Genomic DNA, 11,985 nt, shown 5'->3' on the forward strand with positions numbered 1-11,985 from the left:
AAACGTGGGCGAGTTAAAAGGGTCTGAAAAATGAAAAAGGCTTCAATTTGGGTGGCGTTAGTCAAAAGTTTTATGAACATGAATAAATAATGCTATTATCATGTGAATGCGCAATTACAACGCGGGAAAGGTATCAGTGATTCTCACAAGTTTGACCCAACACGACACCATCACCATCATCATCATATTAATATATTCCCTATTTTATATTTTTTTATCACCATCATCATCATCATCAAACCCTTTTTTATCCTCAGAACAAACATCATAGGACTCTGTTTGTAGCCATGTTCTGAACATAAACGTTTACTTTTTGCAAATCAACAAGTAAGTTCAACAATTTCTGTTTTTTTGTTGCCACTTTTGATGAAACATGATTTGATATATTGTTTTTACCTCAAAAAATAAAATAAAAATGTTTTGATGATTTTGTCTTTTTACCTTAATTTTCAGTGTATTCGAAGGTGAAATTAAGACAGGAACAACATCATGATGATGATGATCAGGAAGATGAAGGACGAGACCTTGGTTTGAAAGCTTTCCTCTCTCTATCCTTCCTCTCTCCTACTTCTCCTGGTAAAATAATTCTTTAAATTTACAATTACAACCAATTCTCTTATTTGGCAATTTTATTTTAATAGAAATAATTTATTTTTTGAGTTGGTTTGTTTGAGATTTTGTTATTCTAAAGTGAGTCGTGAGTAAGAGTGTTACCTTTCTCGCATGCCCCTGGATTTCCAAAAATACCCTAACTGGCGAGTGTTGAAGGGTGCAAAAATATTAGTTTTTACAAGGTTCACGTGCGAACTAACTATTTAAGTAGCACACTGTATTTTATCAGATTTGGCGCCCCCTTGAGTTTGTACTTTAAATAGTGAACTGTGTTTTTCTAAATTTTGCACCCCCTTTAACACTCGCTAGTTATCTTGCGAGGGGGGTATTTTTGGAATTCCAGAGGATGCGTGAGAAAGGCAGGGGCGCGAAAAGAAACCTCAGTGAGTAGCAAACGAGCCGTTATATTACCAATTTTTAATCTAAAGTGAGTTGTATCAGTTTGTTTATTGTTCACACTTCAAGCTGAGTGGATGTTATTTATACAGTAAAGACATTTATAAGCCTTTGCCTAACAGCTTAAGATTTTATAAGAGTAGGTTAGGCATACGAGTATATCATCTTTTAATATGAATTCCTTACATTCTACTGTCTATCTCCGTTGTACATTTGGATAAACAACTTAAACATGTACTTATAGCATAAGCGCCACTCTAGTGGCTATTTGACAACATTTTATAAATAGTGTATCGCGGTACAATAGCGGTTTGTCCAAATTCCGCTGCGCAATAGCGGCTATTTAACAACATATAAAACATTTACCATATAATATAACTGCTCATGTATATGTTATTTTTGTTACAGAAGATAAGATAAAGTTAAACTGCTTTTATATAAGTTGTAAGTTGTTTTAATAAGCTATCATGGACAGTTTATAAAAATAAGTTGAAAACAACTTATGGACATGTCATATGCTGTTTATACAAGTTCTTTCAAATAGTCTCACAAGTGCTTATGTCAGTAGGTAAGTCCAATTAAGTTAATTCAAATGGGCCCTAAAGGGGTATTGGTGGAACCTTATAAGTCCCACGCCCACACTCACTGATGCACATACTTGACAGTTCTAAATAAAGGACACAATTCGATATCATCTCGATTGAACATTGAATCTTGAGAAGGGAGTGTGATTCATATTAAATTATTCCCTGTCATTTAGGCTTATGCCTGGAGAATGAGAGTGTGATTCATATTTTATTAAATTCAATATTGACATCATTATGTTGAACATTTTCATTCTTTGGCTGTGCTCATAATCTGATTATCAGTTAGTAAAAGTGTTAAGTCTAATTTTGCAGTAAAGGACCATAAAGTTGTCTCTGTGCCATCTATTGTCAAAGTACCAGAGTGTTATGTGCCACAAGTAATAATTCCACGAGTATCTCTAACCGAAGATTTTGGCGACTGCAGTTTGCCATCCGATTCCTCAGGTTCTGCAGAACTAGAGAAGGATGAAGATACTGATGAAAGTAAAGTCTATATTAGAGCCGATTTGATTCCACGAGTACCTGTTGCTAATGAAGCTTTTAGGAACAGCGTTTTGACATCCGATTTGTCAGGACATGGAGGACTAGAGAAGGATAGGGGTCCTGAGAAGGATGACAATACTGAGGATGAGAATATAATGAACATTAGAGCCAGTTCAATTCCACGCCCTCGTGCTGTCATTTCTAGTCCTGGTAAATCACATAACTTCATCAAATTTCTGTTTATTTATATACCAGATACTTTGTGCAACTTGAATGTCTGAGCTACTATTAAAGGTCACATGGAGATCATTAGAATAACTACATGGGGGAACATTAGAATAACCATGCTTTATATCATAAAATGAGTTTTCAGATAAAGACCCGATTAAACTAGCTATGGTTGATAGTTCAAAGTTGATCATCAGTCACATGAAAAAAAAACCTTAGAATACTGAAAAGAATATTTTAGGGGAAACTTGCTATGATTTGTCTGTTAAGGAATATTAAATAGGAGACTGCTGTAGGATTCTTCCCAATGTGAAATGTATTAGTGTCATTGTATAGTAGAAGTTCTGTATAAATGTTGAGTTACAGATATGCAATGTGTAACAATAAGGATTCTATGAAATTCAGGAAGACCCCTCTGTCTGTGCTTATGTTGAGATGCTCTCCATTACTATAGTTTTGTGTTTAAACTTGTATAAATATTTAATGTATGTCGCGTGTTATAAAAATGTGTGCCTATATACACACAAAACTATAGTAATGGAACTCTCCATTTCTTTTCGATTAGTTTTGAGAAATGGAGAGGATCCCTATTCTCTGTGCTCCCTCTCACTCCCCCCTTCCATTTTCTCAACAACTGTAATAAAGCTTAGTGGTGACACTGCCACCAATGATAGAGTTGAGCTAGCCTAGTTGACTGGGATAGAGACTACTTCCTGCACAACTTCAACATCTCCTACCAAGCCAAGTTATTGATTTGAAGTTAACACTTAGGAGAGAAAATGGTGTTTTCATTACTGTTATATTGTGCTAACTGCTATTACAAGGAGATACCTCATCATATATATAGATAATGATGAAGTTGTAGCTAGAGGAAAATAACAGGAAATTAGTTACAACTCACTCAACAACTAAAACAGTTATTAGTTAATAGCTAACTAAAACTGAAACTAACTATAATTGTCTTAATACAAGTATAAGGCCACTTTTTCTTTTTCTTCAAGACCCCTTTTCAGAAAACTCATTGTCTTTCAATTATTCTAAATCTTGCTCATCGGAAGGATAAAACCGTTGTTTTATGAATCATCCTTGCAAGGAAACTAAGATAAGGCCAAGTGAAAGCAACAAGCTTTCCTTAGCCACTGATATTAGTTCTGGATTATTCTATCATGGAATGGTATCAGTGTTTTCCTGCCTAATTTAGAGTCTTCATTTTCCTATTCTCAAAACCTGAATAACACGATTATCATATGTCGGCTGGTTTTCCATCATTCTGTTTTATATCAAATCCAAATTAACACATGACATATCATTGTGATCACAATTCCAAGAATCACTAGGCCAATCACTTTCCGCTTACATGGATAGCTGGATTTGCGTCATTTATGCTGTATGCTATGCATCTGTTTTCTAGGTTATTGATGGTTTATTATGTAGTTTCTCAGATATGACCTAAAAGTTGTCTCCATTTTGTATTCAGAGAATGACCATATGATCGGGAACAGAAACAAGATTGGAAAGGGAAGACTTCCTGCTTCGAAGAATAGTACTGTTTCACCAAATAGACATGCTCTTGCTCAATGTAAAGTTAAACCACACGACACTACTGATATTCCTCCGGATGCAAGAAAATGCGCAGAGCCTAAGTTTAAAGATAAAATCGATACTGCAGGAAAGAAAAAAGTTCTTAAAGGTAGCATAAAATCTGATAATTTACATAGGCACTGGAAGTTTTAGTTCCAATGTATCATGATCTTAATCTAGGACTAGGTATCCTCCGAAGGAAAAAGGAAAGAATAAGATAGTTGTGCATGTTTTGATGACATGCTTAACACTTCAGCATCATCAATTTTCAATGTATACTTGTGTGCTGTGTGAATGTAAGATTACTATGCAACAGACCAATGTCTGAGGTATTGTATATCTTCCTTTTCTTTTGCTTCATATTTGAGCTCTTTTTTTGTAAGATTATTTTAGGCAATAGAGTTTGATATCTGTTATCATACTAGTTAGGAACCCGTGCAACGCACGGGCGATGACGATTGTATTATCCGATTAAATACAATACTTAGACAACTGGTTGTTAATATTACACAACCATATAAAAAACACATATAATAATATTATTGTTATTATTGTTAATATCATCCAGAAAACGCACGGGAAAAAAATTGTTTATATGATATGATTTTATATTTTGTTAAGTCCATAGATTCGGATGACTTGAAATTCATTCCCTTCAGCATCCATATGGGACACTCCCCGTGTTTTGTGTCACTAAACTTTCACTTTTAAAACCTACAATTTCTTCTATACAAAATTATTTTCATAGATTGGAATAACTTGAAATTTCTTCCCATCAGCATCCATATGGGATACTCCCCGTGTTTTGTGTCAATAAACTTTCACTTTTAAAACCTATAATTTCTTCTATACAAATTTGTCTCCATATATTAGGATAACTTGAAATTCATTCCCTTCAACATCCATATGGGACATTCCCTGTGTTTTGTGTCAATAAACTTTTACTTTTAAAACCTACAATTTCCTCTATACAAAATTGTTTCCATAGATTGGGACAACTTGAAATTTCTTCCCTTCAGCATCCATATGTGACACTCCCCGTGTTTTGCGTCAATAAAGTTTCACTTTTAAAACCTACAATTTCTTCTATACAAAATTGTTTTCATAGATTGGGATAACTTGAAATTTCTTCCCATCAGCATCCATATGGGATACTCCCCGTGTTTTGTGTCAATAAACTTTCACTTTTAAAACCTATAATTTCTTCTATACAAATTTGTCTCCATATATTAGGATAACTTGAAATTCATTCCCTTCAGCATCCATATGAGACATTCCCCGTGTTTTGTGTCAATAAACTTTCACTTTTAAAACCTACAATTTCCTCTATACAAAATTGTTTCCATAGATTGGGACAACTTGAAATTCCTTCCATTCAGCATCCATATGTGACACTCCCCGTGTTTTGCGTCAATAAAGTTTAACTTTTAAAATCTACAATTTCTTCTATACAAAATTGTTTTCATAGATTGGGATAACTTGAAATTTCTTCCCTTCAGCATCCATATGTGACACTCCCCGTGTTTTGCGTCAATAAAGTTTCACTTTTAAAACCTACAATTTCTTCTATACAAATTTGTTTCCATAGTTTGGAATAACTTGAAATTTCTTCCTTTCAGCATACATATCGGACACTCCCCGTGTTTTGTGTCAATAAACTTTCACTTTTAAAACCTATAATTTCTTCTATACAAATTTGTCTCCATATATTAGGATAACTTGAAATTCATTCCCTTCAGCATCCATATGAGACATTCCCCGTGTTTTGTGTCAATAAACTTTCACTTTTAAAACCTACAATTTCCTCTATACAAAATTGTTTCCATAGATTGGGACAACTTGAAATTCCTTCCATTCAGCATCCATATGTGACACTCCCCGTGTTTTGCGTCAATAAAGTTTAACTTTTAAAACCTACAATTTCTTCTATACAAAATTGTTTTCATAGATTGGGATAACTTGAAATTTCTTCCCTTCAGCATCCATATGTGACACTCCCCGTGTTTTGCGTCAATAAAGTTTCACTTTTCAAACCTACAATTTCTTCTATACAAATTTGTTTCCATAGTTTGGAATAACTTGAAATTTCTTCCTTTCAGCATACATATCGGACACTCCCCGTGTTTTGTGTCAATAAACTTTCACTTTTAAAACCTATAATTTCTTCTATACAAAATTGTATTCATAGATTGGGATAACTTGAAATTCTTTCCCTTCAGCATCCATATGGGACACTCCCCGTGTTTTGTGTCAATAAACTTTCACTTTTAAAACCTACAATTTCTTCTATACAAAATTGTTTCCATAGTTTGAGATAACTTGAAATTCATTCCCTTTAGCATCCATATGGGACACTCCCCGTGTTTTGTGTCAATAAACTTTCACTTTTAAAACCTACAATTTCCTCTATACAAAATTGTTTCCGTAAATTGGAATAACTTGAAATTCATTCCCTTCAGCATGCATATGTGACACTCCCTGTGTTTTGTGTCAATAAACTTCACTTTTAAAACCTACAATTTCTTCTATACAGAATTGTCTCCATAGATTAGGATAACTTGAAATTTATTCCATTCAGCATCCATATCGGACACTCCTCGTGTTTTTTGTCAATAAACTTTCACTTTTAAAACCTACAATTTCTTCTATACAAAATTGTTTCCATAAATTGGGATAACTTGAAATTTCTTCACTTCACTTTTAGGAAAAGACTTGAAACAACCTTAAAATATACTTACATAATCTTTTCCAGTCAACAATTCCACTGTATAAGTTGCACTAAAAATTGAAAAAATAAAATTGTACACCTCAACAGATTAGCAACCAAGATGTTTACATAACTAAATTGATAACAAAGTAGCCATACAACAGAAGTGCCATCAAGAATAGCTAAATAATCAGTTTCTATGCAAAGCTCTTCATTAGCTAACCCTTCCCAGTTTGAGTTGTTTTCTATTATGGTCATTGACTTGGCAACCTCCTTCTCGATTAGTGTGGATAACTCTGAGCGAAAATTCCAGGGAATTATATTTGGTAGTATCTTATGACCAGCCTCAAGATCAAAAGGTAGTGAGCCATATACTATCTGCACTTTCTTGTCCGGACAGAGAAGAAAGAAATCACAAGTTTCACCAAGCCATTCCAATGGAAAAAATCAGCATACTATCTATTGAAAAAGTTTATAAGATAAAGAAAATTCCATCACTCAAGTCTCAACTCATGAATATAAGTTGAAGTTCAGTTTTTTTGACCCAAAAATGAATGTGTTAAAAAATGATTGGGAGAAGAATATAACATAATACCAAGGGGGTGGTTTAATTTCATTTATTCAATACTTAATATCATCTCACAGAAAAGAAACCATAAAAACCAAAAATCATACTTAAGAGTTAGCATCATCATAATCACAACAAACACGTGAAACTGAAATATAAAGTAAATTGGTCCAAACACCTATAAAATGACCAAGGCTCAATGCATTTTATCAATACATTTTATCAATAGAAGCCTTGTCACAATGAAAGGTTTCCATTGTAGACCATGTATAAATAAACTCAGCCTTGACCAAAGTTCCACATTATAAATAAACTATACCACTCAAGCTAAGTAATTAAACTACTCTCTCCAAAATGGAGCTTTGAACGAAGTTCCAAATAGATGCATATTTAATTCCTTTTTAAGAACTTAGTGAGCATACTACTCTAAATATATACCACTTCTAATTTATATACACTTCCAATATATAGAGAAAAGGGAAAAGAACAAACACACCTAAATCTATGCCTAACAACAGTATGGAAGTTTTTCCATTGATTCGAATAACAAATATATACCACTTCTAATTTATATACACTACCAATGACCATCCAAAATAGTACCAATAACTCGATAAATTAAATATAAAAAACAAAACCCCTCCTTCATGTATGAAACTAACATTCTCTATTGTAGAGGTAAAACATTAAAAAGGGATGGTCAAGATAGTTCTAATAATATTTTGATATATATAACAAAGGAAGATATGTACATGAGAAAGAATAATATAAAAGGGAGATAATTAGTTCAACAATAGTCTCATGCTCGAGAGTTTTTTCATGAAACAAAAAACAAAATTTTCTCGATTGAGAAAACCAAACTTTTAAAGCAGCCTTCTTTTTCATTAAGACTAAAAAAAATCTGCATTACCTCAATTTGTAAACAAAATAGAAGAACTTCATATTTTCTGAGCATCTTAGGAATCATAGGTATGTCATTTTGCTGCAATGAAAACATAAACACAATAAGCAAAGAAGAAGAATGAACATAAGAATCAAAATAGCAACTAAACATCAAAATTTAGAATTTTTTTTAGCCTACCATTCATTGTTAAAATAATAAAAAAAAAATAGAACTATTTGATTTTCAAAGAGACCATTCTATTTGTACGGCTATGATAAGAACTCATTTATGTGTCCATCAAAACCAGCACTATATAAAAGTGTTATTGATGGAGATTGTTTCGTTATCATGAAGTTGGTAATTTAAAGAAATTGAAGGAAAACAAAGGAACTCAATAAATAAGAAAATGAAGCTCAACCTGACCAGCAGCAACATCAACAATGGCATGAGCTCTCACACTCTCTGCAACTGTACTTACAACAGCAAAAGGAGCTTCTACATGCACACATGAAATGTTTTTATATGGAATATTTTAGGGCAATAAATTTCTAGATGCAAAAGAAAATGAATCAATATATGTTAACTTTCCTGTCTAAAACCATAGGTCCAAAGCAACATCTAGTAATATAAAGAAGGCAACTATAAAATATGATAATCAAGGACTCACTTCATGTCTTTTCTTCCCATTCATGCTCTGGACAATAACTCTGTTAAGTGAAGTCAACTGCAGACCGGGTAAAGCCTGCAAGTATAAAACAAATTTATCAAGATTGCGCAATCCAAAGCCTTTAAAACAGAAGTTTCAGGTGAATTTAGCTTGCAAACAAAATGTATATCGATTCTTGAAATATAATACAGTCCCAAATTTTCTACAACTGAGGCGGCTGCATGCTGCATCTAAGAGTTTAGTTCCATGAGACTGAATAACATGGCCTGAAATGAAGTGACTCACTCTACTTAACACAGGGCAGCAGAGCAAGAAAAACAATTGCTCTAAAGTTAAAAATAATTAAAAATTATATCAGGTAGATGAGAAACAAAAACTATATTTAAAAGTAGTAATCTGAGAGTGAGAAACAATGTCATCATGTTGACCAAAATTAAATGATAAATTTGGAGCACTATACAACTTCACATGTAACACATTGAATTGGAAAATTAAAACTTTAAATTAAAACAACACAAAGAAGCTATATATAAGTTGTGTTTAAGACAGAGTAAATAAGCTTACCTAATATAATCATCATGAGGCACGAAAACTGCATTTAGAGGACCAAAGTAGCCAAATAGTCTACAAATCTTTTGGCCTGCAAAGTGCAAATAGAGTATTACAGTTGATTTCATACAGATTTTGCAAAAATTTAAATAAATCATATAAAAAAATATGATGAAGAAGACACCATTTTTATAAAGTACCCGAAAGTTGGTGATGTAAAAGCTAACAAATTATCTATTTTCACTAATTCTTTCACTAATTGCATACAAATGATGGTATAGAAAAACACCAAAAAATAAAAACACAAAGCCATTGTTTTTTCATATTGAGACATTTCCTCAAACACTTTTGAGTGCTCACTTTCACAATCAAATGAGAGTTTTCAAATACAATGAAAGCTATGTAGCTTACCAACTCTCATTAAAGTAAGGAATTCAAAGGATGACAATGATTCTTTCTATCTAAATCAAACTAAAGTAATTAAAAGTATCAAATTATAAAAGATCACTCAAACAATAGATCAATTCCATTGAAAATCCATAAGTTTTCAAATATCAAATCAAATATAAGATAAAAGCACAAAAGTAAGACCACAAAGCCATAAGTTTTTCGTATTGAAACATATTCACAAAAAACTAAAATAATACATAACTCAGAAGGGGAAAATTGAAAATTCAAAGTTCAGAAAACTTACCCAATCAAACTCTAATTGTGAACCTGAACAAACAATAAAAACTTGCAAGAAAAAAAAAATCAAAATTAGAATATGAAATCAAATCATGAACTTCCAGATTGACGAATCCTAAATTATCGCTACCTGAAAATTGCGATGGAAGTGTGAATCTGTGAGGAAAATAACACATTAACTAATCATTAATAATGGAAGTTAATCTGTACCAAAGTGAAAACAAAGAGAGAAAAAAATTGTTATCTAGATTCTGGGAGATGAAGCAGAGAAATTGACGCAGAGAGATTGGCATGTATTGAATGAAGGTAGAAGAGGGAGAGAGATTGTGTGTGCAAATAGAGATGCCACAAAAGACATTTTGAGGGGGATTTGAAATTTGAATTTGAAACCTAGATCAGTGAAAGGAGCTTGCAGCAGAGAAAGGAGCAACAGGTTTGTTACCCAAATGAAGAAAATCACTCGCATGCTGAAAACGACAACACGACAACAGCTTGCTTATGAGTTCTGACCATTTTTTGTTTGTTTGCCATCCTTGGGCTTATTGGACTGGGCTGGGTAAAAAAGTTTGGCCCAGCAAGCAAAGAGATGAAAGGGAGGAAACGAAATTCAAACTGATGGCCAGAAGAAGCAAAGTATTTGTGATCTTGTCTAGCTAGGATTTCTTCTGCAGCATTGTGTGATTGACACATGGCAAAACTTACCCTATAGCTGTGTTGAATGTGTGTAGTTAGAATGATATGTGTCTGTGTGTATTCATCAATCATTCGATTGCCCCCCACCGAAACTTACTAAAGTTTGGAAAGAAAAAAGAGTTTCGAACTTTCATCAACCACTACTCCAAACACTAAAATATCCACGTATCGCGGCATTCCTCGTCTCTTAACCAAAACCTATTTTGTTGCTATCAGCAAAGAAACTAGAATCCATGTTGCATTTCTTTTTAATATGTGCTGACCCACATCCTATCCATTTCAATTCGATTCGATCCACATCCAGTCTATTTCGCTCTAGCGTTTTCGCTAATCAGATATAGCTTGAATATATCCGTTAAAGGGTGCACATTTTGACTTTCTCCCTACGATTTTTAAAAACTGTTGTAGATCAAATCCTTTGGCTGACTGATCTGCTCCCCCAATTTCTCTCCTTTTCATTTTGGATGACTGGGCTATCCTAGTTGACTGGGATAGAGACCACTTCATGCACATTGCACAACTTCAACATCTCCTACCAAGCCAAGTAATAGGCCACGTTTTCTTTTTCTTCAATTCTCCTTTTTAGAAAATTCACTGGCTTTCAATTCTTCAAGACCCCTTTTAACTCTTATGATTGCATAATCGAACACAATACTTCAAAAGAAAATTTGTTCAAAGGGATAATGTATCATCAAGTGGATGTGTTTCCTTGTGCGTTTTGTTAGCGTGCATATTTGTTTCTGTTTTAGGAAGCATGTTTTCTTTCTTGGAAATGAACTCTTTAAAATAACATAATATAAGAGAATTTGAAAACTTAGTAACTGTCTTCAATCTTTGCATATGTGCCACGTGTAAGACAATTGTCCTTCGAAAACTGTTTGCTCAAATTTTCATTTGTTGTTTGAATTTGAATTTTGGTGGGAAAACTCATTCTTTGGCGCGCTTGTCGTCTTTCGAATTTCCATTGATGTATTTTGAACTCACTTATTTGAACTATCTACAATTCGAAACTCAACTAATTGTTGAATACCATGCGAAATTTTACATATAACAAATGCTCTCAAGATGTTTGATTTCGATCTATACAATATTTTGAGATTTGTTATGAAATATAAGTAATAGTAATAATATATAAGTATAGAGGAGAGAAGAAGAGAAGAGAGAAAGAATAGAGATTGTATTATTCTCATCGAGATGTATCTTTACATGACAATACAAGTCCTATTTATAGGACAATATAATGGGCCAGTGGAATGGGTCAATGCTTAATGGACATCCACCAAATTATTCATAACACTCCCTCTTGGATGTCCATCGAGGATATGCCTCGTTAAAACCTTACTA

General features: G+C 33.2%; 2 protein-coding genes across 14 annotated transcripts; one reads left to right on the forward strand and one right to left on the reverse strand.

Moving 5' to 3' along the window:
- Positions 1-11: 11 nt before the first annotated feature.
- Positions 12-4,445, forward strand: LOC123902485. The gene is made up of 4 exons (XM_045952219.1): positions 12-327; positions 454-576; positions 1,908-2,288; positions 3,784-4,445. Coding segments are annotated over exons 1-4 (762 nt in total). The 5' UTR covers positions 12-326; the 3' UTR covers positions 4,041-4,445.
- A 1,996-nt stretch (positions 4,446-6,441) lies between these two features.
- On the reverse strand, positions 6,442-10,683 carry LOC123902486. 13 transcript variants are annotated; one of them, XR_006807617.1, is made up of 8 exons: positions 10,079-10,676; positions 9,956-9,996; positions 9,277-9,352; positions 8,902-8,978; positions 8,713-8,787; positions 8,464-8,540; positions 8,073-8,144; positions 6,442-6,972 (listed from the first exon to the last, which is right to left on the reverse strand). XR_006807617.1 is itself a non-coding variant. In XM_045952222.1 (8 exons), exons 4-8 carry the CDS (start codon positions 9,308-9,310, stop codon positions 6,640-6,642), a joined length of 591 nt encoding a protein of 196 aa, XP_045808178.1. In that variant the 5' UTR covers positions 9,311-9,352; positions 9,956-9,996; positions 10,079-10,104; positions 10,391-10,683; the 3' UTR covers positions 6,442-6,639. The 13 variants fall into 13 exon arrangements, 5 of the variants coding, with proteins under 5 accessions (XP_045808178.1, XP_045808176.1, XP_045808177.1 ...); XM_045952222.1 differs by lacking the exon at positions 8,464-8,540 and having other exon boundaries at positions 10,079-10,104; positions 10,391-10,683; XM_045952220.1 differs by lacking the exon at positions 8,464-8,540 and having other exon boundaries at positions 10,079-10,152; positions 10,391-10,683.
- Positions 10,684-11,985: the final 1,302 nt, after the last annotated feature.

This window comes from Trifolium pratense, linkage group LG1 (assembly GCF_020283565.1).
Source record: "Trifolium pratense cultivar HEN17-A07 linkage group LG1, ARS_RC_1.1, whole genome shotgun sequence".
In the NCBI taxonomy this organism is placed as follows: domain Eukaryota; kingdom Viridiplantae; phylum Streptophyta; class Magnoliopsida; order Fabales; family Fabaceae; genus Trifolium; species Trifolium pratense.